Source organism: Phoca vitulina, unplaced genomic scaffold, assembly GCF_004348235.1.
Source record: "Phoca vitulina isolate PV1807 unplaced genomic scaffold, GSC_HSeal_1.0 scaffold19, whole genome shotgun sequence".
NCBI classification, from domain to species: Eukaryota; Metazoa; Chordata; class Mammalia; order Carnivora; family Phocidae; genus Phoca; species Phoca vitulina.
In genome coordinates, this window is record NW_022589722.1 from 18,935,415 (window position 1) to 18,954,920 (window position 19,506).

At 50.6% G+C, this 19,506-nt stretch overlaps 1 protein-coding gene and 1 pseudogene across 1 annotated transcript in view; one reads left to right on the forward strand and one right to left on the reverse strand.

Annotated features, from left to right (window-relative positions):
- NUAK1 (NUAK family kinase 1) overlaps nucleotides 1–11,530 on the reverse strand; it is a 72,484-nt gene extending 60,954 nt beyond the window's left edge. Inside the window, exon 1 of the mRNA XM_032416135.1 lies at nucleotides 11,014–11,530. Coding sequence (XP_032272026.1) covers nucleotides 11,014–11,277 — 264 coding nt within the window. The 5' untranslated portion in view covers nucleotides 11,278–11,530. The remainder of the gene's footprint in view (nucleotides 1–11,013) is intronic.
- A 6,265-nt stretch (nucleotides 11,531–17,795) lies between these two features.
- LOC116640099 lies at nucleotides 17,796–18,277 on the forward strand (annotated as a pseudogene).
- Nucleotides 18,278–19,506: the final 1,229 nt, after the last annotated feature.

Consider the following 19,506-nt stretch of genomic DNA (forward strand, 5'->3'; position numbering starts at 1 on the left):
TGAGTCAAGTCTCCCTTTTAAGTGAAGCTGCCAAAAATATCTCTTGCCCTGCGAAGATATCTCTTGCCTCCTTAGTCTTTTCCTCAACCCTCGAGTCTTGCCACCACCCCACCTGTCGCCAGGCTGAAGGAGCTGAGCCCTCCCGGGATGCCAAATGCCCCCACCACTGCTAAAGCCACGGGGAGAAAAAAATGTGGTCTTCAGGGAGAGCCACAGGCAGGACCAAGAGCAGAGCCAGCCTGGGCTCTGGCTTCACCAGGGCCCCACGGAAAGCTCTACTAAGCACTAGGTATCTTAGGGATAAGCAAAGATCCCTCTAAGCAAACCCACAGAACATGAACTTGCCCTCCTCCAAACCCCGAAGAATCACAGCTCACATTTATCGAGGACTGGCTACATGTCAGACCCTGCTCTCAGCACCATTCCTGGATCCACAGGCCCACCTAGGAGGCACGTCCTACTATTACCGTCCCATTTTACACATGAGAAAACGGATACATCCTTGGAAAGTGAGAATTTTCTATCTCACGCAGAATCTAGCGCAGAACCCACCTCACAGACGTGCTTAACAAAGCACCGCCTGCCTTGGGCTGAAGGGGGTGCGTGTGCATCCGATGAGACCAGGAGCTGGGAAGTAAGAAGGCCTCCCCACTGCAGGCTCACACTCCACATGGGGAGACTCTCCTCACACTTGTCAAAGCCTGCACCAGACCATCTGAAAAGAGTTTTGAGAAATAAAGATACTTCCCTTCCCCCGCAACAAGCCTCCTTCTGCCAAAAACCAAGCAACAGGAAATGAAATCTACATTTCACCAATTTCAGTGAATCCCAGGATTCTCTTTCTGTGAGCCTGGAGACCAGTCTGTCTCAGCCCCTCGATTTACAGGTGAGGAAAGGGGGTTCAACACTGGGGTCCCTACTGCACGTGATGCGCAGCACCCAGGCTGCCCAAGGCGCGGGCACAGCCGACGGGCTGTCCGGCCTTTCCCAGGAGGGTTTCTTCCAAGAACAACACGTAAGGAGCATTTGCTGTGGACCACACACGTTTCTAAGTGACACACAGCGCATTTATCCTCACAGCCACTCCCATTTCACAGATGAAGAAACTGAGTCGGGCTGACCATCTCAAGGTTGCACAGGAGGTTCAAGCGGGCTCTCAAACCCAGGGAGCCTGGCTCAGAGACCATGCTCAGAACCCACCCTCACGCTCCCTTCCAGAGCCACAGATGGGATCATCCACTTTCCTTCCACCATCCTGGAGAAAACACAAGAGCATCCCTGCGAATCATCCCTGAGCGGAGCCCAGTTCTTAATGAAACGGCAAGAGCCAGCAAGGACTCCCAAAGCTGCAGCAATCAGCTGTCCTTATGGCTTTGGAGCTACAGAAATAGGAGAGCTTGACACAAGCAGAGGGGATGGGAGGGGATGGGGTCTTTAGGACATACTAAGACAAAGAAGCAACTCCTCCTATTTCCCTGGGAAATTGCCCTCAGGCCCTGAGCCACTTGACTGCCATTCCCTTCCCCTCCCAGCGAAGGGGGAACCTGCCACAGCTACCTCCCAGCCCCTTCGCCCAGAAACCTCATGCTGTCTCAGTATCTCTCATGAAAGCAAGCGACGTGGAATTCTTTTCTTGAGTTTAAAAGGCAAATCATGATGGTGTTTTTTCCAGACATACATTAACTCTGCACTCCAGCCGGTTTACAATTCTTAAAGTACTTGATTTACAACCCAGGGAGAAAATGTTTTGAAAACCTTGCAAACGTACTTTGCATCTAAAGCTTGCCTACTCTACAGAGCTGATCACCAGGCTTCTCAGATGAGGGGCTGGGGTCTCCTGGGAAGAGGTGAGAGTGTGGGAGCAGCCGCCCAGGGTGGGAAATGGGCTCCCTCCTCCTCCCCCTCCTCCTCTCTGGTAGGGGTGCAGAGCTGCAGCTAACAATGCTGGGCTCTTGGGGCGCCTGAGTGGTTCAGTCGGTTAAGCGTCCGACTCTTGTCTTGGTTCGGCTCAGGTCATGATCTCGAGATCGTGGAATTGAGCCCTGCGTTGGGCTCTATGCTCAGCACGGAGTCTGCTTCAGATTCTCTCTCCCCCTCTCCCTCCTGCTCATGCTTTCTCTCAAATAAATAGATAAAATCTTTAAAAAAAAAATTTTTTTAAAAAGTGGGCTCTCCACACCTGTCCACACAGTGGTGAGGAGGGGGGTGACTCAGAAAGGGAAGAGGGTGGGGACCCAAAGGGCCTTTCCTGCTGCCTCCCATGGTCACAGAGCTCCCCCCTCAGCATTGCTGCTGCACTTCTCATTCATTCATTCCTTCATTCCTTCATTCCTTCATTCTTACTGAGCACCTACTGTAGGCAGAGCACCAGGCCACAGGCCAGAAAGCAGTGAGGAGTAAGACAGCACCCCTGTTTCCTTCTAATGGGGGAGGAAGGGGAAGGTATACACAGACAAATCATCGAAGCTGCATAGTTTACATGTTCTGAAGGAAATGAACAAAGGGCCAAGACAGAGGAATGAAGAAGTGGGAGTTTGGACACTGGTAGGAGCCTTGAAGGATGTGGCAAATTCCTAATTTAGTCCCCACACAACCCATGGCAGGGTTTTAAGCAGGGAGAGCCACGATCTAGGATAAAAAGACCACCAGCTACTCTATACTCTATGCTGGTACTTCTCACCAGAATAAATAATAATACCAGTCCTGGTTTCCTAAAGCCTGCTAGGCAGCAGGCTCTGTGTTGGAAGCTTCCAGTTCTACTTCTCACGGCAATCCCACTTGGTAGGATGCCGAAAGCTGCCCTTTCTAGGTGAGAAAACAGAAGCTCGGAGAAAACACGTAGCTTGCCCAGGGTCATCTAGCTGCCAAGTAGCAGGGATGAATTTGAACCCAAGTCCGCTTGTCCTACAGCCATGATTTCTTCCCCTACACCTCATTTAGATACTACCTTGCACTGTTCCCAGATTATTCCAGATGTATGACTCACATGCCCCAACTAAAGTCTCAGCATCTCAGTGCAGGACTTGTCATGTTCTCCAAAATGGCCAACAGTCCTGAGCACTTAGGAAGCACTCATTCAGTACATCTGGTTTACCGCTAGATTAAAAGGAAAAGGAGGCATGCCAACCCCCTATATACGTTGAGTCTTTATTACGTGTTTTTAGTATGTTGTGTCTGAATGTTACTACTCAGTCACAGAGCAGGGAGGAGTGGTGGATAATAAGAAGAATGAGGAAGACCACCAGCAAGTGCTGCCAGGTAGGGATGTGGGGATCATATGCACACAGGGCGCCCCATGGAAAAACAAGTGAATGGCAACCCGTTCTCCCAGAGCCACCCGTCTGGGGGCTGCTTTGGGCCAGGAAGGGAACCTTTTCAAATTCATCCACCTCGAGGGAAGCCGTTTTCTATTTCAGACAGATGTACCTTTTAGACTAACCACAGCCCCAGATGCACTTAATACACATCTACTGTGTGTCAGGCACTGGGCTAAAGGCTCAGCTACATCACATCATCTTATTGAACCTTCTCAACAGTCTGAAAAGTAAGAACTAGTATAAGCCCCAGATGAGAGAACAGAGGTTTCAAGGAAACTAAGAACGAGGCCAAGGTCACACCATTGTCAAGCTGTGGGATGGAATGTGGATGTGGGCATCTGGTTGACCATGGCACACAGGACACTGCTTTCCACTTCCAACACAAAATGAGCGTGAGCGTTCTGGGGACCCACAGATTGGAATCTTGAGGGCCTGACAGATATGGGGCTTCCACTCCCATCCCCACTCCCCACCCACTACCCTGAGCCCCGCCTTGTTTTGTTGTGTTTTTTTTTAAATAATAACTTTATTGAGATCTAATTTACACATCACAAAATTCACCCATTTAAAAATGTACAATTCAGGGACTTCCAGTATATTCACAGAGTTGTGCAACCATCACCACAATCAATTTTAGAACATTTCCATCCCTCCAAAAAGAAACCCCACCCCCATTAGCAGCTACTCCCCATTTCCTTCCAACCCACTCAAGCCCTAGGCAACCACTCGTCTACAGTCTGTCTCTCCGGCTTTGCCGAATTTGGACATTTCACAGAAATGGGATCATACAACATATGATCTGTTGTGACTGGCTTCATTCCCTTCGCATCATGTTTTCAAGATTCATCCGTGTTGTAGTGCGTTCGTAGTACTTCGTTCCTTTTTACTGCAGAACAATAATCCCTAAATATTCCATAAATAAAATTATGGAAAGGATCACATACAATAGTCCACAAATAAGCTGAACATACCACATTTTATTTATCCGTTCATCAGCTGATGGACATTTGGGTTGCTCCTCCTGAGGGCTCTTAGAAATAACACCACTAGGAACAACTGTGTTCACATTTCCGTGTGGACGTGTGTCTGCATTTCTCCTGGGCAGGTCTGGAAGGGGAATTGCCCATCCCCATCTTAAAAGGCAATTACAAGTTCACCGAACAGCCCCACCGTGAAGTCAACATCTGGCTGCTCCTGGGCCGTTTCCAGAGAATTTTATCAATATGGCCAGACTCCCCTCACGGGTGGGTCATCTGGCCAAGCCCCTCCTATTCCGGGGCCTGGGATCTTCTCATTCCCGCCCTGTACGGTGTCGTCTGGGCCAGCACAATGATAAATGCATTCTGCTCTAAAACAGATACTTCACAAATCATAACTTACAGATGCTCCGGGACTTTCATGTGGGAAACACAAACGAGACTTAGGCCGTCTGACTCCAGAGCCACTGAGGACAGGAAGCCGACAGGCCCGGGACGGCCGTCTCTCCCCCTCACAGTGCAGACGCGCATGCAGCAGACAGGGAATCCGTGCACGGAACGGTCCGCCCGGCTCCGCAGTGTTTGCCCGTGTTAAGCCGCATTCATTCCCAGCAATTGTTTTTCAACCCCAGCAAATCAGAGAGCTCCTTGAGGTCACAGAAGACGGCCTACGGCCTTTCCATGTCCTAAGATAGTCCCTTTTGCCCAGTGTATTCACATCAGTGTCCATCCCACAAGCCTTTGTTGAGGACCTACTATGTGCTAGGCACGATGCTAGGCACGACGGGAGGTTGAAGACAGTAAGGCCGGGTTTACCGGCAGACAAGGCACCCGGCCCCAGCCCTCCTCTACTGCTGCTTCCCAGGAGGAAGTGAGATGTCCTGCGTGCTGTGGGTGCATTTCTATCTGCAGGCAGGGAAGTGAACCAGCTGACCCCTCCAGGCCTGCTAGGGCTTCCAGAATCTGAGGCTACTCGAGGAACAAAGAACTCAGTGTGTGTCCAGGTGGAGAGCTCCCTGACTTGATTCATTAAAACAGACTCATGGCCCAACAAGCAGACAGCTCGCCAGAAGCAGACACATTAATGCGGTTCCGATCCTTATCTTCTCATACCTCAACTCTTGCGAAAACCTCCAGGCTAGCCTCCCTGCTCCAAGCCAGCCCACCAGACTGCTGGGCTCAGAGCCCCGCTGATACCAGAACCCAGCCCAGCCCATCTAGAGGAAGAGATACGGTCAAGGTCTCCGCATTCACACTGCCAGCGTCCAAACCCGGGCCCTGCTGCTGCGTGTGACCTTCACGGTCTGCAACTCAGTTTCTTCATCCAGGAAACGGGATAATAACAGGCACATTATGACAATTAAATCAGTTAATATGTACCTGGCGGTGTACCTGGCCCATGTTATAAGCACTCAGAAAGTATTAGCTGCTATTACTACTATTAAATATTATTATTACTACCCCATCCTATCTTGCCAATCTTGCTTCCCACTGCATCCCAGCATAAACCCTGCATTCTAAGTGATCTGGCCTGTTCACCCTAGAATCCCCTTTGCCTGAAATGCCCCATATTTCAGTCTTCCGAAACCCAAATCAAAGATCATCTTCAACATCATCAGCCCTCCCTAATCTTCCAGAATGCCACAGCCCTTTCTCTCTATTCCTTTCCTGAACAGTGCAGAGAAAACCGCCCCCCAGGAAAAGAATCACCCCATGGCTGGTCTTCCGACACCACGAGCAAAGTATCATGCCCAAATCCAGAGGTCACCGGTTGTGCAACATAAGGAAGGTTCTCCATTTCTCTAGCAGCAGTGGGTTTCGAAACAGACCACGTGACCCTCCAGCTGTATGACCCTGGGCAAGTTACTTAACTTCCCTATGCATCATTTTGCCCATCTGTTCAATGGTTCTAACTCGAGTGCACACCTCTCGGGGTTGTTGTGTTAAATGAGAGATGTCTGGAAAGCAGTTAGTGCAGCGGGACACACACCAAGCTTTCAAAAGTGTCAGCTGGTAGTAATCATAGTAGCTGTGGCCATACGGGGAGGGGGTGTCCCTGTCCAGAATCGAACGCAATCGAACAAACTAAGCTTCAGTAAGCTACATTCCAACTGGACAATCACCTGATATCATCCAGTCAGTCCTGTACCAGGCACTCAGACCAGGTAACTGCTTACTGCGTCTTCCACCAGATGGGGAGATCCGTGGGCCTCGGTCACTCCTGTGTCCCAGCATTTTAACGTGGAGAGCAGCATACAGGAGATGGTAATAAATCTTGCAGCCACACAGAACTAGTTCAATATCTGTAAGTACATTTTATCTTGGCTACTAGACTACAAGCTCCTTAAGCGTGAGCATCACGTCTTGCTTTAGTAAAGATTTATTAAATGAGTGATGCAAAAAATACCAAACCGAGAATCAGGTTGCTTAGACCCAGCTCAGTCACTGGGTCATTCTGGAGGATTAGGGAGGGCAGATGATGTTGAAGATGATCCTTGATTTGCGTTTCAGAAGACTGAAATATGGGGCATTTCAGGCAACCCCAGAGAAGTCCCTTAACGCGTCTATGCTTTATTTTTCCCATCTCCGGGATGAGAAGTTTGTACCATGTGTTGGCCAACGCGTCTTACTCCCTGAAACTGGGTTTGGGTCTTCAGTGCAACATGGCCCTGCAGATGACAGCCATCTGGCTTAGCAGGCCAGCTTACGATATGATAGCACCCCTCATTTGCAGTTTTCCAGCACCAGGCAAGGAGTAACTTTGGGCCAGTGCTTAAAACACCCATTTTTGGTCAAATCAGTTCCTTTGCGGAGTGAGGACGCCCCATCACCCAAGCTAGAGCTCTGGTACCCCCAGGCACACCAATGGTAAACTGGGGGCACACTGTGCCCACTGGTCCTGCACCTCCCATGCCAGACCCGCCCAGAGACCTCGCCTCCTGCTCATACCACACAGCACACTGCTCACAAGAGATAACCTGGTGCAGAGGGAAAGTTGAACTTGGCCCTTGGCGGGGAGGTGATCACATGACACCGCTCCTCAAGATGTTGTTTGTTTTTGGGTTTGGGTTTTTTGGCAATAGTTTGCACAGCCTGAAGGTCCGGGCAGTTTGGCTCAAAGAAAATGCATGCCGTGTTATGCCACAGGGGCTCCGCTCAACAACGGCCCTGCCCAAAACTGTATTAAAACAAAAGTTGTGCAAGAAACAAAGCCCAAATTCAAGGCTTTAGAAATGCATGCAGATCCTATCAGAATCTGGCTGATGGTCTTGGCTTCTTATGGGTGCACTTTTCTGCGAACCTCGCATTCCTTAATTAACCTAAAAAGTGGGTTCTTTCCCCCACCATTCTCTGAGTGATAGCATGCTGATTTTCCAATGCACCATGTCTCTCTGATGGTCTTAAAAATCTAAGGGAAAGTCTACGTGAGGTGAGAAAAAAAATTCTGCTAAAAGAAGGAACTAAACCAGCTAATTTCACCTCTTGAGGCTTTCCATCGATTATTTTATTTAATTATTACACAAGTCCACGAAACTGGTACTATCGGTAGCCCATTTTACAGATGAGGAAGCTGAGGTTTCAAAAAGTTACAGAGTGCGCACCAGCTCACGAAGCTAGTGAAAAGTTGGGATTTGAATGTCCGCCAGGGCTCTTAGCCCTTCTGCAAGAGTGCTTCCTTGTGGGGTGTGTTAATCTCTGGAACAAGCCACTTGGAGTCCTTGTGTCATGGACACCCTCCGGCAGTGGCCACAAACCACATTTGGGAATTCAGAGAGGAGTGTGCCTGGACTAGGCCAGGCCGAGGGCCACTCCAACTCCTGATCCTGCAACTCTCTTCGGAAGTGGCTTTCACAGAACACAGAAGATGATGCTGCGTGGTGCTCTGATTCAGAAGGCCCTTCCAGATGTACAATTAAAAGCCACAACATTTTCATTTTTAAACACTTCTCTGCCTCTGAGCTGCTTTCAACGGGAGTGCTGATCCCACAGCATCTCATGCCCGGGACGCCAGCCACCAGCGCTGGCAAAGCGGCTTAAAACCCCTGCTCCTCTTGAGAGGTGCCATAAAAGACATGGCAATGAAGAAGACAAATGACATGAAAACGTCACTTCGGAATTCTACCCAAAGCCCGAAAAGTCAGACCTGAGAGAGCGCTCTCTCGATTCTCCTCCACTGCACCCCGAAAGCAAGTGATAGCTATTCACTGCATCCTTAGAACCAGAAGAAAACTCCCAAGTTCATACTTCAGATGATAACGTCTTGCTGCTCTTGACAGATTCTGAGTCACCAAGTGCTGTACAGGCGAGAACGACTTGCTGACCAATTTTTTTGGGTGTTTGTTTTATTTTCTATTCAGCCAGGCACAGGGAATTTTCCACCTGACAATTCCTGTTTCTCACTTAAGTTCTTACACCATCTGTGAGCACTGTGCTCAGCAGGGGGAGGACTCAAGGCCAAGGAGGGCTTCCCATCACCAAACCTCAGTTTTCCCATCTGGTTAATGCAAGCCTTTCACCAGATGATTCTGCTAAGGTTCTCAGCTTATCTATGGAATAGAAAGCAGTTTGAGGATTGCCAGCTTCTGAGCCTGGATCTGCTACCAGATTCAAAATCTTTACATAATTTTTTAGTAAAACAAGAGATTTGGCTGAAATTAATAGCACAATGGGCAACGACCAGGGCTGGACAATAACAGAGCAGGACTGGAGTCTGCCGGCGGAGAAATGAGCCTCTCCCGTTCTCAGGGCGCCCCCTCGTGGTCGTTCGACTAAATCCCGACGGAATGTTCAGAGTTTCTGCAAATAAAGGGAAAGACACCCACCAAAAGAGAAAGGCAGGCTCCCGTCTACTGATGCAATCCCTTTCACTCTAACCTCGTCTGTGGATCAGACAGCGAGACGAATGCCTGACAGGAAGCCCCAGTGAAACTCAAAAAGGTGTCTGCCATAGACAAGATTTCATTCTTTCAAACAGTTGGCGGCAGCTCCCCAGCATTCAGGCTTCTGTGTCCTCTGGCAGATCCCAGACACACCCTTGCCACTCAACCCCTCTCAAGCTCACATCCTCAACCTGCAGCTCCGACCGTGTCTGTTTTTCATTATTCCGCTTTCCAACTTCCCAGCGCGATTCTTCAACAGCTATTAAGACAACACAAGCAAGGAGCTAGGCTTAGTTCTTGCTTTTTCAACATCCAGCCTGGGGAATATCACCTCAGAAGAAAAGCATGAATGAAGTGCACGTTTCTCAGCTTCTTCTTCCGCAGACCTGAAAGTCTGTTCCTCAAAGGACATCTCTACAACCATCTCCTCTTTAAAATGCTCAACCTACGAAAAAATGGCACCTGCCCAGAGTGAATTCTTAACTACTTGCTGGCTATCAGATTTGTTTATCGGAGACAGCTTTAAAAATACAATGTACAATGTCTCAAATTTCCAATTAATCTATGAAAGACTTCTTTTTTAAGCTATAGAATACAGTTGGATCAACCCAAACAGTGAAGCTTAGGATGAGGGAGTTATCCAGGTATCCAAATATTTGATAATTCGGGGCTAAACCTTCTGATTGGGGCCCCATTTTCTCCATAGAACGGTCCCTGTACACATTGAAAAGAAAATTACCAACATCAACCTACCTACTACTTCATTCAACAGTTCATTTTGCTTTTACCCTGTGGTCATTCGTTAAGTTTATAAGCAACCCTGGGCCCCGAAACACCCCAAAAGTGCACACGAGGCATACCATAATTAGTTCCTGACTTTGGCCCTAAATTGATTAAAATACATCTGATACGCTTCAAATCAAAGAACCATGTTAATTTTCTGCCACACACCACACAAAATCTTTCTGCAACAGTCAGTCACTTTGAACCCAACCCTCTGGCCACAAGCAGTGTGGATTTCAAGGGCCTGTTCCCCAGAAAGGAAAAGGACAACAAGCCAAGTTGGGGACACGCAGAGACCCCAAGGTACTCCAACCGCTTCCAAATGGGGCTGGGACCCTGGCAGGGTTTCAGCTGTCACAAAGAGTGGGGCAGCTGGCCCAGTCCCCTAAAGCAATTCAGCAGCCCTGCAACCAGGACCTGAAAGGCAGTGGGGTCGGCTGCAATTCAGCATCTGTGTGGCTACCCGTGCCCTGGGCATTTCAGTCCTCCCCAAAGCGGAGGTGAACTGTCACAACCCTCAGGCATGCAGTAGTCTTTACTTTTGCACCCTAACCTTCTCTCTTAAAAAACAGGCAGGAGTCCACCCTCCCTTGCAACTACAGCAGCACCGGGGTGATGGGGAGTAGGAGTGGGAGGGTGGGGGTCGCCTTCACGTACAGGACACGGGACTCCGGGGACCAGCTCCCTGCTGAGGATGTGGGTCTGTTCGGAGTTAGAGCAATAAAGCATTCCAGGGCTTGGTCTGAATGCGTGCCCGCGAGGGAGACCTCCACGGTCCCAACGTTGCAAAGTGTTTGCAAATCATAAACACTACTTTGCTGCTGGGAGAAAAACCCCCAAAATATGCGCAGACAGGATGTAACAAGTGTTTCGAGAGAGAGACACGCCTGAGTCACGGGGAGCTGGGGAGAGAGTGAGGAGTCTGTCTGGGGGTTCCCGGGAAGCCCCTCTCGGACAAGAGAGTCTCAGAGCCCCAGCCCCCCGGCCGGCGCGCCCTCGGTCCGCAGCCCCGTCTGGCCCTCGCCCCGGGGGGGGGGGAGGGGTTCCCCCACTCACCACTCGACCCGAAAACCTCTCGGTGGCCCTCTTGACTTTGCCGTAGGTGCCTTTGCCCAGGGTCTCCTGCAGCTCGTAGCGGTGCTTCAAGTTGTGCTTGTGGTGATGCCGCTTCACCCCGTGCGGCTTCCTGGGCTCCGGGGCCGCCGCCGCCGCCGCCGCGGGGGCTGCGGTGGCCCCCGCCACCACCTCCGGGGGAGAGCCCGGAGCCCCCGGCCGCAAGTCGGGGCCGTCCCCGGCCGCGGGAGCAGCGGCCCCCTCCATGTCGGAACGCAGGGCGAGCCGGGCTGGAGAGGGCAGGACTGGGCACAGCGTTCGCGGTGTCGGGGTCCCCGCCGAGGAAGCCGGGGCGCGCTCAAGGTCGCCCCCGCAGCATTGGGGAGGCGGCCCGATCCCGCTCGGGCTGCGGCTCGGTCACTGGCGGCGGCGCGGACTGCACATCTGGCGCCCCCGGCGCGCACGGTCCGCGCACCGCCCCCCGGCCGCGGCGAGCTGCGGAGCGTCGGGCGAGGTGGCGGCGGTGGCAGGGGAGGCGGCGGTGTTTGCAGGAGGGAGGGGAGAGGGGTGGCTCCGAGCGCAGGCGGGGAGTGTTATGTGGGGCGCCGCGCCCCCCGACCCCTCCCCGGGAGGACGCACAGACGGGGCGGGGGCGGGGGCGGGGGCGCCGAGCTCGGCCGGCCTCCGGGGGAGGGGAGCGAGGGGCGGCGTGGCCGGGGCTTCCCCACCTCCCCGCCGCCACCCGGGGCCCGGGGCCACCCGAGCTGGGAGGGGGATGGGTGCGTGTCGCGACTCGCCCTTTGTGCCGCGCGGGGTAGGCCGCAGCGGCGGCCGGGGGCGGGGGGGGCTTTGTCCTCGCTCGGCCGCCACCCGGACCGGAGGCTTCCAAGCCGGGGCGCCCCCTCCCCGGGCTCGCCCGCCGCAGCTACCGCGGGCCCGCCGTCGCCGCCGTCTCCTGCTCCGGCCGCTCGGCCTCCCCGCCTGCTGGCGCCCGGGCGGCGGCGGCGGCGGCGGCTCGCCGAGCCCCGGGGCGGGAGAAGCAGGAGCGCTCCGAGCCGGAGGCCGCCGGGACCCGCTCGCGATCCGGCCGGGGGCGCCACGGGCCTGGGCACCCCTTCATTTTGTTTTAGGTGTCGCCGCGGCCGCCAGGCCGGAGACGGAGGAGAGGCTGGGGGAGGGGAGCAGGGCGGGTGTTGGGTTACAGGCGGTGAGTCACGGCCCCTCCGCCGCAGTGCGCACCCCTCCCGCCCAGCCGGGGCTGGCACCCCGCCTCCGAGGCCCCCTCCTCCGGCTGGGGCGGCTGCGCTCCGCGGAGGACCCCAAGAGGGGCGCCTCGACCCCGGCCCCGCGCCCTCGCCGAGGAAAGGCGGAGGCGGGGAGGAAGAGAGGCCCAGAGGCTGAAGCTGGGGTCCGCCGCCGGACTGCCGGCCCTCCGACACCAGCCAGGACTCTGGCCGCCAGGGAAGGGAGAACAGTTGGGGGCGTGGAAGACGTGGGGCGCCCACCCTGTCCGACGACGGCTGCCTTCGGAGGTGGGCGAACCGGGGACCTCAGAGGGAGCAGGGCCCGGAGCCTTCTGAGCAAGAGGCGACTTGCAGGCCTCTTGGCCCCCTTGGGCCTTGGGAGTTTTCCTCGAACTGAAAGGCCCGGATCCCGGAGTTGGTAAGGGCGCTGTACCCCACAAGTTGAGGGTCAGGCAGGAAGGGCGTCCGACAGCGGTGAAGCAGCCCCCCCCCCCCCCCGACCACCACCACACACACACCTTCTCCTCGGAAGCTTCAAGGCAAGAGAAAAAGAGGCCTTAGGGAATTTTTTTTTTTGTGATGGTGCAGTAGACTGGGATAGGAAGAGTGAGGTATGAAGAATGTCTGGTGCCTGGTTGGTCTTTACTGGCGCCCCTCTCGACCTTCCTCTGCAGCTCTCAGGTCCATCCCTTCTGCATTCCTGCTGTCTTCACTCTTGTCTCCCCCTTATCACCTTATCCTGGACTCCTGCAACAGCCTGTCCTGCCCGTCAGCCCCCTCCCTGCTGCTAGAGAAATGGCCTAAAATGCTGCCATCATCATATCCCCCATACCTGTGCCTCTGCCACACTCTTGTCCTTATCTGTCCTAACTTCTCTCCTCCGGATGCTGACATAAACCTCTCTCTGCCCCTTCCTGCCTTCTCCAAGAGCACACTGGTTATTGCATAATACAAAGACAAAGGCCATGTCTATTCAATTCCTATGCTGTCCACAATTGCAGGGCCTCCCTGCCCCCATCCTGAAAGTGAATTCTTTTTTGTTTTGTTTTGTTTTGTTTATAAAGTCTGTAGACATTGTGCATGTAAATTGAAGAGTCGGGGTGAGCAAAGTGTGGGTTGATTCTGGCTCCCAGGTGGATAGGCTGTGTGACCTTGGTCAAATGACTTAACCTCTCAGCGCCTGTTTCTTCTCCTTAAAATAGGGAATAGCAGATCTGTTTTACAGGTGAAAAGACTGTGTCTGTAGTGGGAATTGAAACTGTTCACCAAATATTTCCTTGTTCTTTCCCTCCCGAGGGATGTGGTAGGAATCCACTACCCTATATGACTCACTTAGGCCAATGGAATGAGAGCAGAAGGGATATGCATTGCTTTCAGGGAGAAACTTCTAAGGGCCAATGGGCAATCCCAAAAGTTCAATCTTGGCAATCTTATGTTGTCAACCATGGAAGTGCAGCAACAGAGCCTCCCCCAGCCAGCACAGGGCTCTGTAAAGATGACTGAGCAAGCCCAGCTAGCATGCATTAGAAAAGTAGTGTGAGCAGATTTTAGACTTGTGTTGTGTTAAACCAGTGAGATCTGGGGGTTGTTTGTTACAACAGCGTAATGTTGCTTATTCTAGCTAACAGTGTTGCTCCTAAATGCTTGGGACTTAATCAGTATTTGTTGAATGGATAGCATTCTGATACTATTCTGATATTATTCTGATACTATTTTATGATAGTATCTGATACTATATGATAATAATAAACCCTCTGCTGTAAGGTGGCTGTGATAGTCCCTATTTTCAATTAAGGACACCATCTCAGAAAAATTAAGTAATTTGCCTGAAATCGCACAAGTCATAAATAGCAAGGCCAAGGTTTAAACCCTACCTGTGCAGTTCCAAACCTCATGCTCTTCCTCTTCTACACTTTCCATGCCACATCTCCTTAAATGGGAAGGATGGAAACACCCAGTACAATGCCTGGCACACAGTCCTCCTCAAGCACTGGGAGTTCCTCTCCAGACTGAATTCCTATAGCATTTATAATTGGAGCCACACTTCAGCACAATATTATCATGCATTGTGCTCAAGTGTTTTCACATAGATAAAGCATTTCCTCCGACAAGATCCCAGGCTGCTTGATTAAGAGCTTGAGATCTGGCGTCAGACTGCCTGAGTTCAAATCCCTATTCTGCCACTAGTAATTGACCATCTTGGACAATTCTTTTCCCTCTCTATGCCCCCCTTCTCTCATCTTCAAAATGGCAGGTGGTATTAGGGGTGCTAACAATAATAGGCGTGAGGGCTCTTGTGAGGATTAAGGGATATAATATATGCACTCAATAAATCATGGCTATTAATATCATACTTGTTTTTATTATACTTATTCTTTATCTTGCGTGACTCCTACTGGCATTGAGGCAATTATAAGCCATTTAATCATATTACTTACTTGATTAGACTCTGATTTCTGGCTTCATTCTCATTACGGGACAGAGGTACTAACATCTGAAGTTAGAAACATGACATCCACACTGCCCTACAGCTCATATTTACATAAGGCTCATTACTTGTTCTTTATTACACTTTTCTATTTTCAAAGCAATTTAAAAGAAAGTGTGCTTGTTTTCTTAAGAAATATTTGTTCAGAAAACATAGTAATACCAGTGTCCTTTATCCACCATCTACTGTCTGCCAGGACCTTTATATGTATTGCCTCTAATCACCATCATAAAACCGTAAGGTGGACGTTATGAGCCCCATCTGGCTGTTAAGAACAGGGAGCTCAAAGAGGTTAAGGTGCCTATGACCAGGAAGTAACTGGCCGAGTCAGAATTGGAACCCAAGTCTCTGACTCAGGTTTTGCTCCAACCCCTATTTTAAGCCGCCCGACATTCCAGTTCATATCAATGAATGCCTGTGCTTTGGTTGACAATCATTTTCCATTTTTCTAGATGAGGTTTTGGAAAGCTACCTCAGATCGTGACTTTTTTTTAAGAGAGAGCGAGCGTGCACGCATGCGTGTGAGTGGTGGGGGAGGGGCAGAGGGAGAGCGAGAGAGAATCTTAGGCAGGCTCCACACCCAGCACAGAGCCCAATTCGGGGCTCGATCCCACGACCCTGAGATCATGACCTGAGCAGAACGAAACTAAGAGACGCTTAACTGACTGAGTCACCGAGACGCCCCAGATTGTGTCATTTCTAACGTAAGTATATTGTTTGCTAGACATCTTACACTGAAGAACCACCTGAGAAGGTACGTATTCTTCACTGTGGCAGAAGACTGCTAGCGAACCACCAAATAGTCATGTTTGTCTTTCCACGGGGGAGCTGACAGACAGCTGCTCAGCTGGGGATGTATCTCCCAGCCTCCCTTGCCTCCAAGCCTGGCCACGTGACTACTTCTCTCCAGTGAAATATGAGCCAAATGATGTTCACTTCTTCCTAGGCCGGGGTGTTTAAAAATTGCCTAGCAGGAAACCGAGGACTCCAAGGCACCAGAGGATGGTGGAGTCACTAGATAAAAGAAGCTCGTGTCCCTGAATCTCATTGAGGAATAAAGCCACCCTTGGGGCAGGACATTGGACTGGTCCATGAGTGAGAAATAACCTTCTATGAAGTCCCTGAAATTAGAGGGTTTATTTGTTACAACAGCTAATACTGCCCTAATACATACAGCTTACACTAAGTCTGTATTTACGTAGGAAAAGCAAAATGGAAGATGATCACAACCATCTGAAGAGTTAGAACCAAAAATGCCACGTGTATGTTTTCTGTCTACTTGCTGACTTAAGGAGAAAGCAAATTATTTCGGGCCAGAATTTTTCTTTTAGTTTTTCCTGGATTACATGTATCAGAGATCAAAACAGAAAGCTGTGTTTCTTCCCAAGCTGAGCAGCTAGAGAAACAGTTAGAAGGGTGGTTAAGAGCCTAGTTTCCAGAATCAAAACCAGCTCAGTTCAAATCCTGGCTCTACCACATTCAAGGTGTGCGATCTTGGGTGACTCGGTCTTTGTTTCTCTGTTGTCTCACCTTGCAGATGGGGACATTAATAATGCCCCACTCAAAGGGCTTTTGTTAAGGATTGATTGAGTTTATGCAATAAAAAGCACTAAGGTCAGCACGAGGTAGTGGTGACACCCCATAAATGTCAGCTGTTACTATGATTTGCCACCTTCCCTATTCTACATTACATTCTATTTTGTGCATGCAAGGGTACAAGGGAAAGCCAGGCACAGAATCATGAACAGAATCAGTTGCTCTTACAAGAGTTCAACCAAAATAATCCAAACTGAGCCTTCATTTGCAACAGGTCTCATCTATTTGATGACTGAGAGGGCAGAGGACCCCGCTGGGAAGGAAGAGCATCAGTCTGGGCATCCACCATAGTATGGGGACAACCAACAAGACAAGACAGGGTTTCCAGCCTCTGCTGTCCCCAGGGGATGCCACCCAGGGCAGGTGCCTTCACCTCTCTGTGGAATGACATCACCAGGCGAGATGCCGTCTGATGACTCTTGGGGCTGACAATTCCTGATTCCTTTTGGAGATGGCAGTTTCACACTCCTTGCACGTGTCTTCTTCTCCCTTCTTTTCCCGCATGGACAAGCAGATGACTTCCAGCAGTTCCATTTGCTTTGTTTTCTCTGTCCTAAACATCATACTGAAAAAATAAGATAGCTTCTCCCTGAGGGAATAAAACAGTGGGGAGGCATTGGAAGGTTCTTTTATGGAGAAAAGAAACCGAAATGTGATCAATTCCCCATCCGCAGGAGAAGCACCGGCAGGACTCCAGAGCAGCAAACGACACCTTCCCACCCCTGGAAAGGGTGACCGCCAGAAAATCGAGAGTAAACATGTCCCATGCAGGGACACACTGGGGTCATGTGAGAGAATAACTCTAATTGGCTACAGTGGAAGAGTGTGGAGGTTAAATTGGGGGGGGGTTCCAGGCGGGGTGGGGGGATGTAAAGAGCTCATTTCCTCATGTTGCTCCCTGGATGGGTGAATGCACTCAACCATATTAGCTAAGTGCTTACCATGGGCCCATCACAATTCTAGGTACTGGGATACAGAAGTGAACAAAAACAAAGTCCCCGCCTTCATCAGGTTTACAGATAAACAGTGAGCCACAGACAAATAAATCTATTACCTGTCAGGTAATGGTAAGGGCTGGTGAGAATAGATCAAGTTAAAGAGGCAGAACATGTTGAGAGTGGTAAGGAGAAGACTTTCTGACAAGGTGACGTGTGAGCAAAGGCCCTAAGGAAGCGAGTGTGTGTACAGCCTGGATATCTGAGGGATAATATGCACATCTGGGGGAAAAGCCTCCCGGGCATAGAGACTCATAAGTGCAAAGGCCCTGAGGCAGGAATATGCTTGGCATGTTCATGAAACAGCAAGTAGAGTGAAATAGGGGAGAGTAGTAGGCGTTGAAGCCAGAGAGTTACCAGAAGACCAGATCCTGTCGGCTCTGTGGAATGATGAAAGAACTCTGGGTTTTATACTGAGGCAGGCAGGAAGCCATTGGTCGATTCTGATTAAAACAGTGACATCCTCAGAGCGAGCGTCTCGCGGGCCGTAGGAGGAAGACAGCGGTGGGGTCGCGCGTTACCCAGGAGGAAATTAAGAAGGAGCCAGAGAAACCGATCGATCGGGAGAAAATGTGCCCGCTGCTGCTGCGTGTTTTCACCACCAATAACAGCCGCCACCACCGAATGGACGAGTTTTCCCACGGACACGTACCATCCAGCGAGCTGCAGATCTACACTTGGATGGATGCAACTTTGAAAGAGTTGACTAGTTTAGTAAAAGAAGTCTACCGAGAAGCTAGAAAGAAGGGCACACACTTCAATTTTGCAATTGTTTTTACAGATCCTAAAAGGCCTGGCTATCGAGTAAAGGAGATTGGCAGCACCATGTCTGGGAGGAAGGGGACTGAAGGTGGCAGAAGTTCCAAATAGGAGACTATCTGGACATTGCAATCACACCTCCAAATCGGGCACCACCTCCTTCAGGGTGCATGAGACCATATTAAATTTTATTTACTATTTCTTGAATTATTTTTCATTCAGTTATGTAAAATAAATTCTTTTTCTTCCTCTCATCATTTCCATTAAGCCTTCAAAGTCTAAACAAATTGTAATGCGTCTATCTAGGAATTAGATTTGTCTGTGTTACAGTATGGATATTAATAGAAAGTCCATGTTTCTGGTCCTTCTATAAAATACAAAGAAAAGTGCTCTTAGCATCCTTTGTAAAATTGTATTGTTAAATACATGTGTGCAATCAAAAAAAAAAAAAAAAACAGTGACATCCTCAGACTCGGATTTGAAAAGTCTCCCCCCAGCCATTGTATTAAAAATGGACTTGGGGAAGGAGGGAAGTGATGGGGGCACAGGGCTCTGAAAAAGGCTAAGGGGCTCTGGAAAGTTCTCGCCTACAAGAACTACATACAACACCTCACCTTCCTCAGTGCCTTCCTCCTTGTGCTCACCGTGGGTCATTCCTAAAACACATATCTATCTGACTCTTGTGTCTCCCTCTCCTGAGATTCTGCTGATCTCCTGTGGCCTTGAGGTCAAAGTCCAAACTCTTAGCCTGCCGCTGGCTGGGGAAAGCATCACAGGGTAACAAGAGCATTGGCCTTGGCATCAAAAAGACCCGGGTTAGAGTCCTGATCTTAGCGCTCACCAGCTGTGTGACGTGCCCAAGTCGCTAGAGGTCTCTGACCTCAGTTTGTTCTCTTTCCTCCTTGTCCTGGATGTTATCACCTGCGTGTCAGCTCCATGAGGGTTAGGACTCTCGTTTGTCTTGTTCCTTGCTATATATTCAACACCCAGAACAATGCCTAGCACCTAGTAGGTAGGCACTCAACAAATATGGGTGGAGTCAGCGAATGAGCTAATAACGTAGGAGAGAGCATCTGCAGAGTGGCTAGTGCCCAGCCATTGTGCCCTTCTCTTGCTGACTCATGCTCATTGCCCTCTTCCCTTTAGTGGTCGAACCCTAACGGTACCCTCCTGATCCTTACCCACACCACCTCCTCCCACCAAGCACCATATTTTCTGGGAACACCTCTGTTTCATGCTGCTCCACCTTTGCACATGCTGTGCCCAATGCCTGGGATGGCCCCTTTCCTGTCCTCCAGATAACAAACTGCTACTCATCTTGGAGACCTAGCTTAAGACGTCACCTCCCCTCTGACACTGTGCTAGACAGAACTAAAGGCTCAGTTCTCTGTCCCCAGGGCACTCAGTCCCTGGG